This window comes from Oreochromis aureus, linkage group 3 (genome assembly GCF_013358895.1).
Source record: "Oreochromis aureus strain Israel breed Guangdong linkage group 3, ZZ_aureus, whole genome shotgun sequence".
Lineage (NCBI taxonomy): Eukaryota > Metazoa > Chordata > Actinopteri > Cichliformes > Cichlidae > Oreochromis > Oreochromis aureus.
This window is the reverse complement of record NC_052944.1, coordinates 51,496,875-51,519,716: the sequence shown is the minus strand read 5'-3', so window position 1 is coordinate 51,519,716 and position 22,842 is coordinate 51,496,875. Positions and strand designations below refer to the sequence as shown.

The 22,842-nt window shown below is 39.6% G+C and overlaps 1 protein-coding gene and 1 long non-coding RNA gene across 2 annotated transcripts; one reads left to right on the top strand and one right to left on the bottom strand.

Moving 5' to 3' along the window:
• Window positions 1–1,649: 1,649 nt before the first annotated feature.
• Window positions 1,650–17,333, top strand: LOC120433906. Its single transcript, XM_039600947.1, has 10 exons — window positions 1,650–1,685; window positions 2,101–2,364; window positions 7,242–7,496; window positions 7,803–7,916; window positions 8,185–8,249; window positions 14,388–14,679; window positions 15,446–15,703; window positions 16,553–16,660; window positions 16,829–16,894; window positions 17,106–17,333. Exons 1-10 carry the CDS (start codon window positions 1,655–1,657, stop codon window positions 17,210–17,212), a joined length of 1,560 nt encoding a protein of 519 aa, XP_039456881.1. The 5' UTR covers window positions 1,650–1,654; the 3' UTR covers window positions 17,213–17,333.
• A 3,834-nt stretch (window positions 17,334–21,167) lies between these two features.
• Window positions 21,168–22,583, bottom strand: LOC120433192. Its single transcript, XR_005608399.1, has 3 exons — window positions 22,491–22,583; window positions 22,269–22,385; window positions 21,168–21,515 (listed from the first exon to the last, which is right to left on the bottom strand). It is a non-coding gene; the product is annotated as an uncharacterized LOC120433192 (long non-coding RNA).
• Window positions 22,584–22,842: the final 259 nt, after the last annotated feature.

The following is a 22,842-nucleotide window of genomic DNA, read 5'->3' as shown; positions in this document are numbered from 1 at the left end:
CATGAGTGGCTCTGGGGGTCAACGTGGGGGGTGTCTTTCAGTTATTCCAGTTTCCTAACAACATCTCATTTTGTGACATGACAACATGCTGTAACATCACAAGACCTTGCAGCTGTGACATAATATCATATCACTCCATTCTCTTTTTGGCAACTTTATTTTCCAGTTTTGCCGTTTACATGAAGCGTGGCATTGCTAACCCATGCTCTGCCTTCTCACGCTGTTTGTGTTAGCCTCCACTCACTCGTGTTCCCTCTCGCGCTCACTGATGACGTCACAGAATTGTACTATAATTTACTTTAAGTGTGGGAATAATAAATATGAACTCATCCATCTAGACACAGAGAGCTGAGTTTAGATGGGAGAAAATTTGCATTGATGCTATCCTCATGTGTTTGTGTTTTGAAGCAGGACTTCCTGAGCCGCCTCACTGTGGTTCGACACACATACTTCCTGTACTTTGCTTTACATCTTAATGTTTTCAGCTCTTCTGCTCTGTCTCTCAAGAAGCTCCAAAGGTTAATGCTTAGAAGAAATGACAGTACTTTGAAGGAAGTGAATTGAACTGTGAATAGAAAACATTCCACATGTCAACATTTGATGATATTTTCTTGAGAAACTATCATCAAATGTTGACGTTTTAATACACTGATATTACCTGGACAAAAGAGTGATTATCCCCCTCTTTTTCTCGCTATACTTACATTGTGCCAACAATGCTTTGGCATTTTCAAATGTACTTTTGGATAGTTTCATTAGACCTACACCAAAAATCTCAGGATTTAAATGCTCTTCAACATTTTTGCCCGATAGTTGTTTTGTACACAGAATTTGCCATCACACAGGTTGAAGGTAATTTTACACACAGACAGAAACATTGCTATGGACTTCAATATTGTATATATTATGCGAATAATGCCACAATGTAGTCTCTATGGAGGAAAATTATACATCTGTGCAAAAGGTGAAACTGAAGGTAACACAAAAAACCTCTAACTGTAAGGTGTGAAGAATGGCTCCTACTTATTTTTATGTTCTAATCTCTTAACAGAAAACAGGTCTTTTTTTATTTTTATTTTTTTGTGTGTTTTTTTTTTAAGTGTTAGTTGGCCATCTGTGGTCACTAATCAAAACCAGTGATAATAAAAGGGTTGATACTAGTGTCACATTGAAAAGTGTATTTTAAATGTGCTTGTGCATTTTAATATGAGCACTTATCATTAATATTGTGTGAACTTTCTGGAGTCTATTAGGTGGGGTACACCCTCGACAGGTTGCCAGTCTGTCGCAGGGCTAACACAGACAAACAGACACACGCTTTATAAGTCTTGAGTCAACTTTTCTTAAAATATGCTAAAAGGTTTCCACAGAAATCAGTCTAAGAGATGGTGATACACATTCAACCTAATGCTACCTGTTCAAGTGTGAAAGAAGGAGTTAGAGTTACTGTGACATTTTAAGCTATTAGAAGTTTATTGTGGGTAAATACAAATAAACAAAAAAAGTTTAAATTAGAGTGGAGTCAGGTAGTGAGGTGATGAGTTATGATGCTGTATGTTTCCACACCAGCAGGAAGCGGTGCCCTCTGTGACAGAGGCGTGACTTAACACTGTTCAGCTGCCGTCGAGCCAGTCAGTATATCAGCAGCCGCATCATGGAAGTCGCTGCACTTTGTGCTGTTGTTGGTGAGTACTGTATTTATATCTGTGTACTGTCTGAAATCCACTTCAGTCACTGAATAATGAGATTGATCTGTACTCCTTGCAGCTGATAACATTTCAGTAACTAAAGTTTTTAGCCAGGTCTGTGATGAGGAAGTGGTTGTTTATAAAGTTGCTTATCATGTCCTAAACCAACAGTTTCTGCTGTGGTATCGATTAATGCTGTTTACTAGAGCTGCAAGAGTCAGGAGCTGCAGTGTTACTGGAAAACAAGTCTATGTTTATATCTCTGAACTCTTTCTAGCAGTAATGAAACACATATTTCAGCCGGAAGCTTGAATTACTTTGATTGTTTTTCTGAAATCATCATATGACTAAATGCCTGGTTGATGGCAAAAGAAAAATATCAGCTTTCCACCTTTTTTTTTCTTTTGTGCAGCTTCTCTCAGAGTCGTTCCCAACAAATCCCAGTTCTTCCAGTATGAATTCGTCTCCATGAGCTGTGGGGGGCAGAAAAACTCTTCAGAGTGGAGAGTTAAGAGGAACACATCCTTATACATAAACACAACATGTTCCTCATCCTCAAATGGGATAGATGAGTCTCACTGCTTCATCAGTGACCTTTATCCAGGAGACACTGGAGTTTACTGGTGTGAGTCTGCAGCAGGAGAGTGTTTTGATGCTGTCACCATCACTGTGACAGGTGGGTTTAAACAAACAAGGAAATGAAAACTTTTTTTATTTTCTTTTTGTATGGGACACAGAACACTTACTCATCATTCAACCATAAACACAAACATTTAAATATAACTAGAAAAATTTGCATTTCCTGCGAAAATGCAGTGTGGATGCTGTAATGCTGAAGCTGTCTGCTAAAAATAGCTGAAAAAGCTGAAAAGTTGCAGAAATTGTAAAAACTTTGCAGAAGCAAAGGAACTGTGCTAAAATGTAATTACTTAGCAGAACTGCAATATCTTAGAGGAAACATAATACTTGGCAGAAATACAATAGCATAGCAGAACTTAGCAGAAACATTGTAACTTACCAGAAACACGATAACTTCTCAAAAATACAAGAATTTAGGAGAAAGAGTATAAGATAACAGAAAGAATATATTTAGCCAAAAATACTTAAGCATTACAGAAACACTATGATTTAGAAAAATAGTACAACAGAGCAGAAATACTGTGATTTACCAGAGACAGTGTGATGAACTATGAATATTGTAATTTTAAATCAATACTATGTTTTAGCACAAATACTATAATTTGACAGAAATACTATCATTTGGCAGAAATACTATGTTTCAGCACAAATACTCTGGTTTAGCACAAATATTATAACATAGCAGAAATATAATTACATAGCAGAAATGCTATATTTAGAAAGAAAAATATAATATAGTAGAAATAGTATGATTTAGCAGAAATACTACAATATAGCATAATAACAATGATTTAGAGCAAATACTATGATTGAGCAGAATAGTAATAACTTAAGTGAAAATACTGGAAAAGTAAGATGACAAGCTGAAAAAAAAATGGAACATGGTTAAGTTCCCTCAAAACTAATTGTTGTTCACCTGTGAAAAAAAAATAAAGAAATAAAAAATAAATTTAAAAACAAGAAGGAACAGCCAACAGATACACACAAAATCAAATATGTATACACAAATGCACAGAGAGAGAGACACACGGAGGGTCTATGCCAGTCAACCAGTCTGAATATATTATATTTTTTTCCAACAATGAGATGCTGCCCTAAAGAGGGTCTCTCTCTCTCTCTCTCTCTCTCGCACACACACACACACACACACACACACACACACACACACACACACACACACACACACACACACACACACAGGGAGAGAGAAGCATGTTTTCAGTCAAGCAGCCTGGGAGCTGCTAAATTTGAATCCACAGAGGCTGTGTACTTTTTCCCGCCAAAACAGGTGCACACACACGCAGCACAGAGACAGGATTTTTGTAGTCTATTTCTCATAGTGAGGATTCCCCTCAAACAAGTCACCATAATTTCCTAACTGTATTGGCCAGAACGGTCATTCTTACACCGTTTTGTTCAGAAGAGATGGGAGAATCGTCAAGTGTTGACAATTTATCATTAAAATATGAATTTTTAGAGATATATGACATCGATGACTTGTTGGCTTAGAAGCCACGAAGGCCCCAATATGCAAATTTGAATGCCTCAGCCCACATATATGATTGGCTGGCTGGGAAGCCGTCCAGACCCTGATTTGTAAATTTGAATGTGTCATCCCTCAGATATGATTGGCTGGCTGGGAAGCTGTGCAGGCCCTGATATGTAAATTTGAGTGCCTCAGTCCTCACAGAGGATTGGCTGGCTGGGGACCTGGCAGAAATATATAGAAATACTATGATTAAGCATAAATACTACATTTAGCAGAAATACTATATTAAGCACAAATCCTATAATAAGCAGAAGTACTATATTAAGCAAAAATCCTATAAAAAGCAGAAATACTATATTAAGCAATATAAATATCCTATAAAAGTCCTATAAAAAGCAAAAATACTGTACTATGATTTGGTAGAAAACTATAATTAATCAGAAATACTATATTTAGCACAAATCTTATAAAACAGCAGAAATGCTATGATTTAGCACAAGAGTAATAACTTAAACAGAAAAATTGGAAAAGCAAAATGGACAGCTGAAAAAATGCTGAACATGCTGAGGGTCCCTCAAATATACTTGTTAAATGAAAAAAATCGGCAAAAAAAAAAAAAATATAACAGCCACACAATCACAAATATGGACACATATGGAAACACACATGCACAGAGACAGACACACACAAGATCCAATTCAGTCAACCAGTCTAAATATATTGAATTTGAATCTTACAATGAGATCATCCCATAAAAAGGCTTTCTCTCTCTCTCTCTCTCTCTCTCTCCCTCTCTCTCTCACACACACACACACACACACACACACACACACACACACACACACACACACAAGATCCAATTCAGTCAACCAGTCTAAATATATTGAATTTGAATCTTACAATGAGGGCTTTCTCTCTCTCTCTCTCTCTCTCTCTCTCTCTGTCACACACACACACACACACACACACACACACACACACACACACACACACAAGGTCCAATTCAGTCAACCAGTCTAAATATATTGAATTTAAATCTTACAATGAGATCATCCCATAAAAAGGCTTTTCTCTCTCTCTCTCTCTCTCTCTGTCACACACACACACACACACACACACACACACACACACACACACACACACAAGATCCAATTCAGTCAACCAGTCTAAATATATTGAATTTGAATCTTACAATGAGATCATCCCATAAAAGGATCTCTCTCTCTCTCTCCCTCTGTCACACACACACACACACACACACACACACACACACACAGGGAGAGAGAAGTAAGTTTCTAGCTCAGTCAAGCAGCCTGGGAGCTGCTGAATTTGAATCCACCAATCAGAGAGCCTGTGCACTTTCCCGCCAAAACAGGTGCACGCAGCACAGAGAGACACAGGATTTTTGCAGTCTATTTTCATAATGACGACTCCCCTCAAACAAATGACCATAATTTCCTAACCGTAGGGGCTAGAACGGTCATTCTTACACCGTTTTGTTCAGAAGAGATCGGGGAATCTTAAAGTGTTGACAATTTATCATTAAAATATGAATTATTAAAGATATTTGACTTCTAATGCACCATAACTGAGTAGAGCAAAGCAAAAACTGCCTTGACTTGCCCTCAAACAACGCTTTCTAACTCTAAATCTATTTGGAGTATCAATATCATTTTTTCACCGTAAGAGACAGCAGGCTTTGGTGAAAAATCTTGGAAATTTTCAGGTCTCTGTTGAAATCCATTAAAAAGATATGACGAGAGAAAAAAGTGGTACATTTCCAGAGTTTGAAATCTGAGCGAAGGACGAATTTCCTACCCTCAAACAAGTGTAACTCATTTCAGAACGGTAATAGGTGATAAAAAAATTCTTGAATTGTGAGCGTCAGGAGTGTCTGAAGATATACGGGGACAAGCCTCATGTTTTAACTTCGCTTCGTTAAGGAGATATGACGATTCGAATATGCCTCTCATTACAGAAATCAAGCGATGATTTTGAACAAACTCTCCATTCACTATCTATGGAAAGTTTCCAGACTTTGTGTTGGTCTGAGGAGATTTGCCAAAATTCTATAAATCCCACAACAATGATGGTGACATTTTCTGAAAGCCAGCAAAAATACCTACGTTTTGATGTATAATTTGTGGAAGTTGAGTGAAAATTGAGCAAGTAGCAAGGAGTTGTTCGGACATGAAGAGAAGACTGCAAAACCTTCAGTGGCACACTGAAAGCCAAGTGCATAGCAACCATAACAACGCATGTATTTTGTGAAAAATCACAATTTTGCAACTCAAAACTTGAAGAGGGATAAAAAAAAAAAACGGTAAAAGATTTGAAAAAGCTGATTTATTCCTGAATAGCCCAATAATTTGAGAACATTTTAAAGTTTGAATGGTTGTTCTACGTGAAAGTAGGAAAAAGTAGTTAAGTTTCAAAAACAAGCAAGTTTTAGCAGAATTGCGGAAGTTTCCCATTCATTTCAATGGGACAAATTAAAGGAAAAAAACGTAATATTTTAAAAAGTATAATAGTATAAAATACCAAAAGATATAGCCATCATTAGCAGAAATAGCAGAATAGTTTAAAATTGAACGGTGAAAATCGGCTGAAAATTGTGGAAGTAGATCCACGGCGAAAAACGTACGGAAGCAACTTGAAGAAGAAACAGGAACTCAATAGTGTGGATGCTTAAAGCATCCACACAACTAGTGAGACATTTGTTACAAATCTTAATTGCCCTCTTTTCAGTAGCAACCACAGAAACGTTGGGAGACACAAAGTTTCATTTGCTAATATCTGCTGTGAAACTGTTCTTCTGTCTTTTTACTTTAATCTAATCAAATTTCACTAATTTACTAAGTATTCCTTCTCTGCCAGGTTTTGTAGTCTTACACAATCTGACAGTTTGTTAATGTCCTTCCTAAGAAATTCATCTCAATCCTCCTTTTTTTCTTGGTAACGGTGTCCACATGCCCAACACAGTTAAAGACTTCTGTGATCCTAAGGACATAAATGCTAGCATACTACAGACGTCCACATTGGATTTTAGCCTAACGAATTTTTGCCACCATTATCAAAAATAATTCTCATCATGAACTTCTCAAAAGCTCTGGTAAACGAACTGATTCTTATATAGCACCTTTCTCCTCTCCTGGAGCTCTCAGAGGCTTTTATATAACATGCCTCATTCACCCTTAAGTGCTTTCTATCTGAAATTCATCACATTCCAACTTAGGGTTACTGTCTTGCCCAAGAATATTCGGCACCATTTGCAATGCTGCAGCAAAACTGTGAGCAGCACTTGTTGGTGTAATTGGGGAGAATTCAGAGAAACCTTGCTCTTCATTTCAAAACTGATTGAACTAAGAGTAGAGGACTAATATGCTGATTTATTCATTTTGTACTCTGACGTCTTTATCTTTCAGCTGGTTCTGTGATCCTGGAAGGTCCTGCCCATCCTGTGATGGAGGGGGACACTGTAACTCTGCACTGTAGACACAATGCAGGCTCATCCTCCAGTTTCACTGCTACATTCTATAAAAATGATGATCTCATTGGGAGCAGCTCTACAGGAAACCTGAACATCCACAGGGTTTCCAAATCAGATGAAGGACTCTACAAGTGTAACATCACTGGAGTTGGACAATCACCAGACAGCCTGCTGACTGTCACTATCAGGGGTGAGGGGGCGTAAGTTTTTATGTAACTTCAACTTTACTCTGAACAGACAAAAACAATGCTCTGTGGTTGGTCTAAGACATGTCATGTTTGTGTAGTTGTAGTTTATGTGGATAAAATATGTGAAGCAGTCATGGGAGCTGTTTTTGTTTCGTGTTCCCAATAAAGTGTTTGGCTAGAAATAAAGTATCCTCCACTTTGTTTATTTCATGATTTACTGTACATGAGAGACTCATAAATAAAAAATGAGTAAAGTAAGCCTTGTTTTGTTCACACTGATGATAACCTGGAGTGTTTCTGCTTTGAAGCAGTGCCCCGTGAGCTGGCTCCCTCTGGCCTGACGCACATTCTCCTTCCTGTGGTATGCATCTACCTCTCAGTGGTTTCAGTAATGCTGCTCATTCTCTGGAAAACCCACAAAGGTCAGCACATGGGAAAAAAGCACTGCACTGTAAATGAAAAAACAAATTTACTTTCTTTTTTTTAACTTTTAAAGAAATTAATGAAAACATGTTTTGTATAGTAACGTTTCAAATGTTTGTCACAGTTTCAGTTCCCAAGTTTAGCATGCTAAAGGTTCACAATTAACTTTAAACACAGCTGTCCTTTCAGTTTACTTCATCATACCCACCGTAAAAACATCTCCGGATTTTAGGATTGTAATGCTCTCTGATTTGTTTTTTACTGCAGGTAAAATCGATCCTTCAGTTGTGCTCTACACTGAAGTCACCACCAAACTAAACTACAACAGAAGGGTAAACACACTGACACACATCTCAGTATTAATGACGGCAACAATTAATCAGTAGGTTCATTTTTGCAAGTTTCTCACATTTTGAATGTAAATCAAAAGAAACCTCATAGAATTTGTGTCAAAAAATAATGATTTCAGTAGAAAACAGCACATTTTAGTGTTTAATTTATTATTAAATAAATAAAAATAAAATGGAGAGTGGTACAATTTTGAAAGCGTCACAAGAATTAAGCCTGCATACAGGAAGGTGGCATATAAAAGTGTAGGTGTAAGGTGTGAAGAACAGTTTACACTTTTCATGAATTACGTCCTTTTTTCTTCTTCAGGTGAACCCCTGAGGAAGAGATCCTCTTTATTCTCTTCTGAGGCTCCAAAGACTCGTCTATAAATAAATGCCTCACCATGAGCTGACTCACAAAGCCTGCAAAGCCTTTTTAAAATTTGTTTTTACGAGAAAAAAAACATCACTGAAAAATAAATGACAGTTAATAATATCGTAGAGTATGAATCATAAATAAATTTTTATTGTGATATTTACTCTTTGTACAACTGAAAAAATGGGAAATGAACTTTTCTGAGTCAATTAACTCTAAAAATTAAACAGACACACTGCCCTCAATACTTTTACTCATTAGCTCTCATATCAAACCCACAGAGCAGACAGGTCTGGCCTGGATCTGGTGTCAAGCCGGCACTGCTGGCTGACTTCTGGCATGGTAAGTGGTATGTCATCCAGATATGGGCCAGGCCTGGCATAGATGGCACTGTCTATGTGATGGCATGCCGCATCTGGCCCGATTATGGTTTGGTTTTTGTGGCCCAGGCTAATAGAAAACAGGTCTTCCCCGGATCCAGCATCAAGCTTGCACTTCTGACTGACTGGTGTCATGGCAGAGTGTATGTCAACCAGATGTGGGCCAGGTCTGGCAATGATGGCCAATGTTCCATCAAAATAGGAAAATGTTCCTATTTTTTACTGTCTGAATAGAGATTTGTCATTTTACTTTTGCACTATTATGTTCGGGCACATGTTGTTATTACATGGCTTGATTAAGGTACACATTAGGCTGACATCTGGCGCCAGAACTGAAACTGTTCTGGGCCAGCACAGGGCCAGCAGTGTGTCTGCAACTGGCCCATGTATGGGCCACCTCTGGCAAACCAGATCTGGGCAACCAAAGGGCCGTCATTCTTTACAGTATGTGGGCCATGTGTAAGTACATTGTGTGGGCCAGATCTGGGCCATACCAATTTTGCTATGTGGGTAATATGTCCACAAATGATTCATGTGCCTAAAAACATGGATCCGTCCTAAATTTTGCCTTCACACATGATTTACTGAAAACAGCAATGGTTGTGGATGAAACTACCCTCGTCAATGTTCAACATGCTTCCACTACAGACTTCTTTTCGTGTACTTTTTTTACATGTTGTGTCTTATTTTTTATATACAAATCCCCTTAACTGGAGTCCAGATGCAGGATTTGAGTTCCCATTTAAAATATACTGAGAGGTTATTCCAGGTGTTTTTGTCTTCAATGTGTTTTACAGTTTTACACAGTAAATCAGCCAATGAGATGACACTAAAGACAAAATAGGGGCTTGTTTTTGTTTTGTTAAATTGTCCTTTTTTGGATAAATTTCTTCTTTCTAAATTATAAAATAAAACATCTTCAGTACAAAATCTTCCCCACAAGATAACATCGTTGTGACACCCTGCCTAACGACCCTGGTGAGACAGGAATGAAAACAGGAATGAATATTATGTTCACACACACACACACACACACACACACACACACACACACACACACACACATACAATCCTGACAATTTTTTTTATATATCTTTATGTTTTTCAGAGGCTGTTTTTTTTCTCATTTATGTATCTAGCAGTTGGTCAGTATAAATATCATAAATATATAAACGACTATGGTAATTTGTTACTAATTGGCTTAGGGGCTGGGTCATGACGTTATGTAACCAAAATCTATCTTTCAGCTCTAAATCAATGGGTAACAATAAATCTCACTGAAACAGGATCATTTAATATGTGACTGAACATTATTAAAACTACACACAGATACATGTATAGTGATGAAAACCTAGATATTAAAATGTGATGTGTTCTTCTACTTCACCCATGAAATGCTTTTATATATATTCTCTTAGCACCTAATGTGCTGTAGCATGGAACTACTTCCTCATTTGCACATTAACACAAATGTAAGCTAAAACGAGATGATAGTCGTCTACAGATTAAACAGTTGATCCAGCTACAGAAGCACACCAAACTTTGTTTGGTGCCTCAAACTAAACAAGCAAATAGAGAGCCAGAGAGAGAGGAAGGGGGAGGTGGTGGGGTGGGAGGACGGACTGCCAGGATCATGACATTTTGAACAGTATTAACGCACAAGTCTTTAAATCTTAATTGTTACACGTTTAATGTGATACACACAGTGGGTAAGGCTTCTCTACTTGTTTAGGTGAAGGTGGTTGATTTGAAGTAAATAAGGTGGAGCCACAGCTCTGACTGTGTGATGTGATGCTTTACGTCTCCACACCAGCAGGAAGCTGGGGCCTCTGTGACAGAGGTGTGACTTAACCTTCTCAGGCCATGACTGAGCCAGTCCGTATATCAGCAGCCAAGTATCATGGAGGTCATCACACTTTGTGCTGTTGTTGGTGAGTACTGTATTTATATGTGTGTGCTGTATGCAACCCACTTGAGCCGCTGACGTATGTGTTCAATTTGTTCTCCATGGAGACATTAAAATTCAAATAACATCAAAATTTAGTCTGGGCTGTGATGAGGAAGTGGTTTCTCTTACAGTTCACTTTCACATCTGCTCTCACAACTGCAGGCAATGTGAAATGATTTAGCAAAACTAGAAAATATTTAATTTGGTATTATTTTTGATGTTTAAAGTTTACTTGTTTTTGTGCTTTTTTTTCTGGTGTTTTTTGAGAAAATATTGAACTTTAGTTCCAGGATGTTTAAAGTCTTAATGGCTAAATTAGACCGACTTTATTCATTGTAGCACCCTGCAACTTTTGATTTAATATATGGTTTAGGCACTTTATTTTCTTTTCTTTTTTTTTTCTTTTTTTTTCCAACCACGAGAAATTTATTTTGAGTGTCTTCATAGTTTTATTTTTGAGATACACTAATTTTTATATACTACAGGAAAAATGAAAATAAATAAATGCAAATGTGCAAAAACACAGCATGTGCATCAAAATAAACTATTTCCAACAGTGTCATTTGACTTCTAAGCATCCCAGAAACGACACAGAAAAGCATAAAGTCAAACATGACTTTTTTTTTTTTTTTGTCTGTCCCATTTGGTTCTTAAGCCGTCAGAATTGTTGTCTGAAGACCAACAAGGATACCAAATGGATTTATTTTGCCAAATGGATCATCATGGCATTGCCGTATTGGTCCATTTGATCAAACTTTGTTGTTATTATTTATTTTATTTTCAGTTGTTACAGATGGGACAGACATGACGGGGGGATAGGAAAGGGAGAAAGAAAGAGAGGAAGGAAAAGAAAAACAGAAGGGAAAAGGGACAGTGAGAAAGGGCACTTACAAAGACAAAGAGAAAGAAAATCTCCTGGATCACCTGTTGAGAGAAAAAGAAGAGAAGACAAGCAAAAAAAAAACCAAACAAAAACAAAGCAACATACTAAACACAACACCATCACGTTAATCTAGCTAAGTGTGAACAGCAGTAAATACTAAATATTGAAAGTTGTTGTGCAGCACGCAGGACAGACAGCGCACAATGTGCTTTGAAGTAGCAGCTAAGAAAGGTGTAGTTTATGTCTACGAACAGTGAACACCCGTGTGTACACCTGTGTGGATCAACGCGCTTGTATACAGAAGGTTTCCCCATGTAACGGTCTGCTAGAGGGTGTGGAGGGCCATAGCCCCGTCCCCCAGGGCATGAAGCAGGCATGGAGGAGATCCAGGCTCCAGACATCCAGAGGCCCCAGAGTGCGAGAGCCCAAGGAGTACCACCGGAGGGGCATCTGTGCCACCTTCCTGGGAAGGGCTGAGGAGATCCCCAGACGAGGGGTCACCCAGTAGCCACGGAGCAGAAGCCAGAGGGGCTGCACCGGGCGCCCCCGCCGGCTCTGCCGGCAGCCAGCTGTGCCAGAGTGAACCGAGTTGCAGGCCCCGAGGCCGAGGCCCGAGGGCCCCTTTGCCCTGGAAGAGGCCTGACCGAGCGACAGGCACCAGGCCCCGCCAAGTAGCCACCGGGAGTGAGCTGGTGCATACCTGAGCGCCCAGCCCCGGACACCAAGAACCACCAATGCACCAACCCCTGAGGGCATCAGTTACCGGCAGGGAGTGTGGTGAGGGGAGATAGGCCTCCACACTTGGAGGTCCTGGGAGTACCCAGGGAGGTGGAGTCTAAGACCCGACCTGACATATAGACACAGACAAACAGGCACACACAGACATAAACATGCTTTCCCACCCTCATGCACACATATACAAACACTCAGCACTCACCCAACGTAGGGACAGACATACATAGACATGTACACACAATCATACTCCCAAACATACTCTATGCCCCGGGTCCAGGTACCCTCGCCCCCAGAGGGGGAAACGGCACCCAGACCCAAGAGATGTGACCCTTTCCCCCGGGGTGGAGGCAAGCAGACCGCCCCAGGCTCCGCAGCAGCAGGGAGGCCAATCGGACAGCCAACACCTCCTCCCAGCCCCCCGCCCCGATGGCTAGTAGAGAACGGGGGTGTGAAGACCCCATACCTCCCTCCTCCCGCTCATGTGTAGTGTTGCTGCGTGTTGTTCTAAAGTGCATTTAAAACAAGGGAGTGCATGGTGCTGCTGCCAGAGAGCAGCAGGTGTTAGCACGGCCCCTCCCGAGAACCCTCAATGTCTACATGGATTTAAAATTGAGAGGTGGGCACCGGCGCCAGAGGTAGGGTTGAATACACAGACCGTCCTCTGGACGCCGTTAACGTGGTCACCCTCAAGGCCTATATATATATATATATATATATATATATATATATATATATATATATATATATATATATATATATATATATGTGTGTGTGTGTGTGTTATGAGAGTGTGAATAATGTGGATGTCTAAGTTGTGAAATAAAATTGTGGCCAGAAGGGGACAGAGGGGGGAATGCCTCCCTGCACCCTGGTGACACACCCGCACCCCAAGGCCCTACCTGTGTGGGTGGGTGTGGTGGAGCGGGAAGAGGAGGCAGCCGGGATGGGGAGGAAAAGAAGGGAGGGGCAAATGCCCTCCTTAGGGCCAGCTCCCGGCTGACCCCAGTAGGCACCCCCGCCCTCTAGTACCCACCAAGGCAAGGGAGCCCAGGCCCATCCAGATCGGGGCCTATGGCAGCAGCACCGCTAAGCCCACCCCACCCCACCGCAGAGGAAACTATACCCACCCCAACATTCAATCATCTCCAGACTACACAAGACAACAGACACCCAGGTTAGGTTTATTCTCCACCTCTCCTGTGTCTCTCCCCCACCTGCAGAGTGGACTTCTGCAAGGATGGAACAACCTCCTGCCAGTTGAAGAGTCCCCAGTTAGGCCGATGCACCAGAGGCCCCTGCGCCAGGGCTGAGCCCCTGCACCCACCGCCCACAACCTCGGCGACACACCGACGAGGGACGAAGCCCCAAACCCCAGCCAGAGCCCCATCACGGAGATGAAGCACCCCCAACCCCAAGCCCCCGCCTGCCCCGGATCCACTCAGGGGCAGCCAGGCTACCAGGCCAGTAACCTACGTCCGCCAGTACAGACCATCCCCCAGCCCCGCTGCACGCAGCCACGAGGAGAACACCCTCTAAGAGCGACCAGAGCCACTCACCAGGTTATGACCACAACCCCCCGGGTTGAGCCCTCCAGGGATGACGTCTCTAGGGGTTCTCCTGGCGCCCTAAGCCCATCCCAACCTCCACATCAACCACAATAGCGAAGGCAGGACTTTATTTTCAACTTCATAGACATTATGAAAATACTCATAAATTATCATTACTGGAAAGTAAGCCTTTATGTTAGTCAATAAGAATGTTTCCACTTATAACCTGAATATAAGTGGGCATGTGTAACATGTTTAATTCAAAATCTCAGCTTTCCATCATTTTTCTGTTTTGTGCAGCTTCTCTAAGAATCATTCCCAACAAATCCCAGTTCTTCCAGTATGAGTCTGTCTCCATGAGTTGTGGGGGGCAGGACAAGTCCTCAGAGTGGCGTATTAAGAGGAACACATCCTTGTACACAAACACCACGTGTCCCTCATCCTCAAATGGGATAGATGAATCGCATTGCTTCATCAGTGACCTTTACCCAGCAGACACTGGAGTTTACTGGTGTGAGTCTGCAGCAGGCGAGTGCTTCGATGCTGTCACCATCACTGTGGCAGGTGGGTTTCCACATTCCATGTTTTTCAGCCTTTTGTTAACAATGGACTTAAAATGCGAATCTACTTTTCAGGTCACATGTTTCAAATCCTCAAGCAAACATGATAATATGGACATATTTAAACTTTAATAAACTAAAATAACCATAAATCACAAACTAGTGGAAAGTAGTGGAAAAGGATTTAACTGATTTTTTTAATCATATTTTCCATTGCTGTCTGGCCAGCTGATAAAAGCAGATCGGATCATTTGTTATTAAGCAGTTTGAAAAATTCAGCGCTGGAATAAACTGCAAACTATCTGTTGTAGGGTTCAGAATACATGAACTTCTGCTTTCAGGCGGTGGGATAACAGAAACAGAGAAATTCTTCCAGCTTGTTGAGCACCTCTGTGTCCATTTGTTTACAGTCTGCACAAAGACATAACTCTCCCTCCCCTCTGCCCAGCTCAGTAGTCGTAAATAACACAGTGTTTACATTTGTCCCCTTTCTTCCTGCTCTCCCGGTGACACTGCTGACATCCCCAGTTCTATTCATTAATATTAACCTGAGAGAGTGCACCTGCATGTTTGAATATGATGTAAGCCTTGATGAATATTTCTCATTACTCAACAAAGGCCCAATTAGAATTTTATACAAACATGAGTTCTTGATTGTGTAAATTTATGGCAACAGAAGAAGAAGAAGTCTTGCTTTTTGTTTCAGTTAAAACAGGCAGAACTGAGTAGACTCCAGTATTGCATTGACCTTTTACATGTTTGTCTTTCAGCTGGTTCTGTGATCCTGGAGAGTCCCGTTCATCCTGTGATGGAGGGAGACACTGTAATTCTGCTCTGTAATCACATGACCACTGTCTATGATAATCTCATGATTGAATTTTACAAAAATGAGCTTCTTATTGGACGCAGCTCAACAGGAAACATGACTATCTACAGAGTATCTAAATGTGATGAGGGACTCTACAAGTGCAACATCTCTGGAGTTGGAGTTTCACCTGACAGCTGGATGACTGTCAGAGATAAGACAAGTATTATTATTATTATTATTATTGTTATTATTATTATTATTATTATTATTGTTATTATTACTTTGTTCAACTGTACAGTGAATTTTATTAGGAGCAAATATATACTGGCTTATGGTTACTGAATCTAAGGTGCCTTAAATCAAACAAACTGCTCCTGGTTGTGTGATGACATCGGGTTGTGGTTTGAAAGTTTTGTTAATGACTGTGTGAATTCCATTTAACAACATAACTGTTGGCTTACAAAGATAAATTCATCTCATCTTTTATTTATACATGTTATATTAGGGGAAAAATGCAGACAAGTACCAGTACACACATTGCTGGTACTTCATTCCACTCCCTGCAGTCAATATTCACCATCTTAGATACAGAGAGGAAGTAGAAGTAGGATGATTATGCTCATGCAAGTTATCCAACTTACAAGGCCAGAGATTTATCACCTGTTGACATTACATATGTTCTGGCATTGTACAGTAATGGTTATGCATGTTAATTTGTCAGAACAGCAGAATTCCTCGACATGTTCAGAAAGTGTGACATCTCACACATTGAAGGAGCGTTGTAGTTAAGCTTAGACTTCACAGCCTTCCCCAGTGACAACAGTGAAATCCTGTAAACTGGATGTGTCATGCATGTTCAGCTGACAGACTTGAGGAAGTGAAATGATGCAATCGTGTCAGTGGACTTTCTGTTCTGTTCCCGATAAATTGGTTGGCAAATCGAAGGATCCTCATTTCTGTTCTGCCCTAAATCACTGATGATGAAAATAAAGAATAATAAAGAGCCATGTACACAGTGGACACTGTTGTTTCCATCATCATGCTAACCTGTGGTTTTTGTGTTTTGAAGCAGGACATCCTGAACTGCGTCATCCTGGTCTGACACACATTCAGTTTCCTGTGGCTTGCATCTTCCTCTTATTGTTTTCAGCAGTTCTGCTCAGTCTCAGCAGCAAAGGTATGCATGCAGAAGAAATCCCTGTCTTTTGGCATGTGAAGAGTAACATTCAGAAGACTGTTACAGTTTAACTCTGCTAAAATATTGTAAATGAAAAAAATAAATAAACATGTCTCCAACTTTTACAATTTAAATGCTCTGCAACACTTTTTTTTTTTTTTGCTGCAGGTAAAATTGACCCTGTGGTCGTGCCGTACACTGAAGTCATCTACACACAAAAGTGCAGGAGAAAAGGTAAACACACATACACAGACACCTTGTTATTAACCTAACTAATAATAATAATAATAATAATCATAATAATGGCACCAATTCAAATTTAATCATTGAGTCCCACAATCCAGAAATGACTCATATGAGTGAAATGCCCCCGACATGTTGGTGCTAAGCACGTTCATTTCCTTTCTGGTCATTTGCATCTTTTTTTTCTTTTTCTTTTTGTTAGGTCGACGACTGAGGAAGAGGTCCTTGATGTTATCATCTAAGGCTGCATACAGATGCGTTTGCACACACATGTCGTGCACTGTGCTCACTTATAAAGCCGACAGCTGATGAAGCGATAACGGTGATATGTTTAAGCACTTTAACCCACCTGTACACTCTGTGTTCCACACTGCACCTGCAAAGACAAAGAAATATACATATTAGAAAGAAAGAACAAAATAAAGAAATACACTAGCACTGGAAATCCTCATTGGTCTCTTTTCAAGTAAACCCACTTAATAAATAAATAAATAAAGATAATAATATATATATATATATATTTGATAATGGTGGTCAAGATTGAACTCTGTTTTGCATTTTAGTTTGTGTACTAAATGTGTTTTTTTCCCCTTGAGTGCATAAGTGCAGAAAATAGACTGCCCCCTGTTAACTTTAAGCTGAGATCAATTCTGACTTTTGTCTTCACACAAAATGTAATGATAACACCCACTGCATGCTCACAACATGCTTCATGTAGAGAATTTGTACACTATTTATATATTTATATCTACTTCTATACTGTTTTCTACAGCCACCCTCATCTGATCTAAAAATACATTGGAGTTTGTTAACATGTATTTCAGCTACATTTATAAAAATATACTTTGTAACTATATTTTTCTTCTTTTTAACAAAGAAAAATGGAATACAAAAAAGTGCATTATATTTGTCAGCATTTAAATGCTTTTTTATGCATTTTTTTTAGTACAACGTTAAACCTTTAACTTCTCCTGCAGTCATAGTCATGACAGTATTGCCGTCATTGTCGATTAATATAAATGCATAGTAAGAACTGACTGGGGCTTTCCACATTTGACAAATTGATTCAGTGATCAACCATATATTACAAATACATTAAATCACTAAAAACCATGAAATTATTATACAGTGGCTTGCAAAAGTATTCGGCCCCCTTGAACTTTCCCACATTTTGTCACATTACAGCCACAAACATGAATCAATGTTATTGGAATTCCAGGTGAAAGACCAATACAAAGTGGTGTACACGTGAGAAGTGGAACGAAAATCATACATGATTCCAAACATTTTTTACAAATAAATAACTGAAAAGTGGGGTGTGCGTAATTATTCAGCCCCCTTTGGTCTGAGTGCAGTCAGTTGCCCATAGACATTGCCTGATGAGTGCTAATGACTAAATAGAGTGCACCTGTGTGTAATCTAATGTCAGTACAAATACAGCTGCTCTGTGACGGCCTCAGAGGTTGTCTAAGAGAATATTGGGAGCAACAACACCATGAAGTCCAAAGAACACACCAGACAGGTCAGGGATAAAGTTATTGAGAAATTTAAAGCAGGCTTAGGCTACAAAAAGATTTCCCAAGCCTTGAACATCCCACGGAGCACTGTTCAAGCAATCATTCAGAAATGGAAGGAGTATGGCACAACTGTAAACCTACCAAGACAAGGCCGTCCACCTAAACTCACAGGCCGAACAAGGAGAGCGCTGATCAGAAATGCAGCCAAGAGGCCCATGGTGACTCTGGACGAGCTGCAGAGATCTACAGCTCAGGTGGGGGAATCTGTCCATAGGACAACTATTAGTCGTGCACTGCACAAAGTTGGCCTTTATGGAAGAGTGGCAAGAAGAAAGCCATTGTTAACAGAAAACCATAAGAAGTCCCATTTGCAGTTTGCCACAAGCCATGTGGGGGACACAGCAAACATGTGGAAGAAGGTGCTCTGGTCAGATGAGACCAAAATGGAACTTTTTGGCCAAAATGCAAAACGCTATGTGTGGCGGAAAACTAACACTGCACATCACTCTGAACACACCATTCCCACTGTCAAATATGGTGGTGGCAGCATCATGCTCTGGGGGTGCTTCTCTTCAGCAGGGACAGGGAAGCTGATCAGAGTTGATGGGGAGATGGATGGAGCCAAATACAGGGCAATCTTGGAAGAAAAGCTCTTGGAGTCTGCAAAAGACTTGAGACTGGGGCGGAGGTTCACCTTCCAGCAGGACAACGACCCTAAACATAAAGCCAGGGCAACAATGGAATGGTTTAAAACAAAACATATCCATGTGTTAGAATGGCCCAGTCAAAGTCCAGATCTAAATCCAATCGAGAATCTGTGGCAAGATCTGAAAACTGCTGTTCACAAACACTGTCCATCTAATCTGACTGAGCTGGAGCTGTTTTGCAAAGAAGAATGGGCAAGGATTTCTGTCTCTAGATGTGCAAAGCTGGTAGAGACATACCCTAAAAGACTGGCAGCTGTAATTGCAGCAAAAGGTGGTTCTACAAAGTATTGACTGAGGGGGCTGAATAATTACGCACACCCCACTTTTCAGTTATTTATTTGTAAAAAATGTTTGGAATCATGTATGATTTCCATTCCACTTCTCACGTGTACACCACTTTGTATTGGTCTTTCACCTGGAATTCCAATAAAATTGATTCATGTTTGTGGCTGTAATGTGACAAAATGTGGAAAATCATAAATACAAGCCACTGTATTTATGATGTTTTCTGTTTGTGGGCTTGGAATTTAGACAAGTGAGCCGTCAGCATTCAGGGTAAAATGCCTGCCACTGACACTCCCCTGTGTGTTTGTACACTCAAAAAAGGGAAATTGGGTGGTTGTCCCAGACGCCTTAACGGCCACTCACATCCTGGGCCATCTGACCTCAGGAAATCACATGATAGGGTGAGGCTATGTTTCACAATGAGCTCACCCGAAACCTTGGCTGATTGTGACCTACGCCCATTTTCACATCTTGGCTCATGTGATTAGGTAGAGGATCATCAGGGGGTCCTTTGCCCCTCTCGGTGGGTTACCCCCACTGGGTTTAAATCTGGGACTCTCCACCATTTGACCCTAGAACTGAAGAAGCTTCTCAGATGAGGTGTGAAACGTCTTCAAGCAAATTGGGTGGTTGTTATATGTACAAAAGTCTAACTTGTAATTTGAACAAAATAATTTCATGTTTCTCTGGTGAACCAAAAAAATGATGTAGGATCTGCATGAAATTCAACAACTTAATTGGTTCTTGTTGAGATGACATGATACAATTTAGTTAGAGTGGTTAGTTGCTGGACTCACGGAATTCACAAGATCACACAAGATTTTAAACCACAGGAAAATCACTGGGGTTAGAAGAGGAAGACAACTATACACACATCACGTGTATGCTATTGCTGTTTATTGTGGTTTAACCTGTAAGGACAAAAATGTACATAAAATTCTGTCAAGCCTAATCTTAGCTTTACTACTTTTGGCTGACTACTGGCTTGACAGCTTGATGGTGTAGTGGTTAGTGCTGTTTCCTCAGAGGGTCCTAGGTTCAAATCTACAATCAGGCTAGTTTGGAGTGGGTTTTCTCTGGGTACTCTGGTTTCCTCCTACAGCTAAAAGTCATGCAGATAATAGAGCTAGGTTAATTACTGTTTCCAAGTTACCTATAAGTGTGACTGAGGGCAAATGTGTGTCTATCTCTTTTTGTTAGCCCTGCGATGGACTGGCGACCTGTCCAAGGTTTACCCTTCCTCTTATCACTTTTGGGTTATGCCCCGGCCCCCTGCAACCCGGAAAAAGTTAGGAAGATAGAGTGGATGTTGTTGCAAATCCATGAAATTTTTATGTTAAACAAACACTAGACTTTGTTGAACATTATGTAAGATGAAGACAACATGTAGTATTTAAGTGACCAAGTAGTATTGGGGTAAAAGTTATTGAATACTGTTGGAATAAAGTGACAAAATTGTGAAGGATTAAAATATTCCAAGAGCTCAACTTACTTCATCTAAACATGTTTCAATCACATTTTATCAACACAAAATGCACAGGTTTGTTGAATATGAATAAGTCGTGTCGATTTAACTCAGTTTTTTAAGTTTCAGCCAAAGTAAAACAATTGTGTGCAACCAATTACACTATTGAATTAAGTAAATCCAACATGTTCTTTTTTCAATGTAGTTGACACGAAGTCTGGATCTCTTTTATCACGGTTTCTTCCAAAGATGTGAGATGCTGTCATAGATTTCTCTAAAGAAAAAAAAAACACTCTTCAAGTATTCATTCTCAGTTCTTGTACTTTAGTGCTGTGATAATATGACACATACAGAGAAAACGAAACAAAGAGAGGTTTGGGAACAAAGCAGAAACAATCTGAGCATTTTCGATCCAGACTACATGAACCATATCCAAAGCCTATGACATCATACTGATGTACTCGGCTCGTACAGACTCAGGACTATAAAACGACTCTTTATCTATTTTATAAAGATATACATGTTAAGTAAATCTAGTTTTCCAACTCCTGTTTCAGGACCTCCACGTCTTACTCAGCTTCCTCTCTCCTCTGTTCATCTTTTACCTGCTGCTGGACTTCAGTTACTTTTTCTTCAAACTTGGAAGAGAGAAAAAGGAATATAAGAAAGGAGGTTAATCTGTAATGAACGCCTACATAAGTCACAGCAGAGTACATTTATTTGCAGAGTAGTTTCCCCCTGCTGGTCATTATACTTAATAGAGGTTGAACAAACTTTGCTCGATTGGCTTCACTTTTCACACCTAGACCATCATTTGTTATAAATCCATGTTATGATGTATATGATTACAAGATTTATTACATTTATCTTGATTCTAAGATTCAAAGATTAAAAAGTGCAGTGTAATTCTGGACAAAACACAACAAACAAAAAACAAATGTGTCAAATGTAATTTGCCAAAATTAGCTACATCTCCTGCTACATGCAGCCACTTTTAGTAGTAGTATAGGTTAGTAATAAACTGAACTGAACATGTAAATGAGGTGGGACCTACTATGTGCATCAATGGCTGAGAGGCAGAAAATGGGGAAAACAAAATAAAAACAAGTCTCATCAACGATGACTTACTAAGGATGAATTAATCACTAAAAGTAACTTCATTAAAGCATAAGTAAAATTAGAATATTTATCAAATTAGAGTATGTATGTGTACACTGTGTATTAACAAATATAAAAAGGATATATTTCAATGCAATTTAACAGAAAATGATTAAAATTATTAGTTTGATGAACTTCCAATGTAAAGTTTAGGTTATTTGAATAAATTTGTCCTTTAATGAAAAATCAGCAATAAAGACCTTGATGAATGCAGTTAAATTAAAGATATGAACCTTTATGTCTTTGGTCTCAAGCTCCTTCATTCAGGACTTCAGGGCCATCTCAGCATCCTGCCTCCTCTGCTTCTCTTTCCCAAGCCTCTGCTGTAATTTAGCTACTTCCTCATTCAACTGGGAGGAGAGGGATAATGGTGAAGGTACATTTATAAGAGTTCTGCATGCAATATAATTACATACAATAAAGTTGTAATGAGAAAAAAATGATGAAAAATGAACCTCTTTCTTTTCGGCTTCAAGCTTCTTATTTATGGTCTGCAGCTCCTTCTCATCTCGTTCTCTTCTATTTTTCTGAGCACGGAGCTCCAAGAGTTCAGCCGCTTTTTCTTTTAACTCAGGGGAAAGAGAAACAATGAACACATTTAACTGAAGAAATCAAATATTAAATATTTAACCTGATTATTTTAGTTTATGTAATTAATGTAAACATCAGTAGTCTTAAAAAAAAAGACATTGAATAGCAACAGCGATTTCCAGAGAGAAACTGCAGCTGAAATATAATATCTCAAAAATGTTTGTATTTGGAGTAAAATTCAAACCTGAATGCATGAAATAACAGATATAAGGTAAT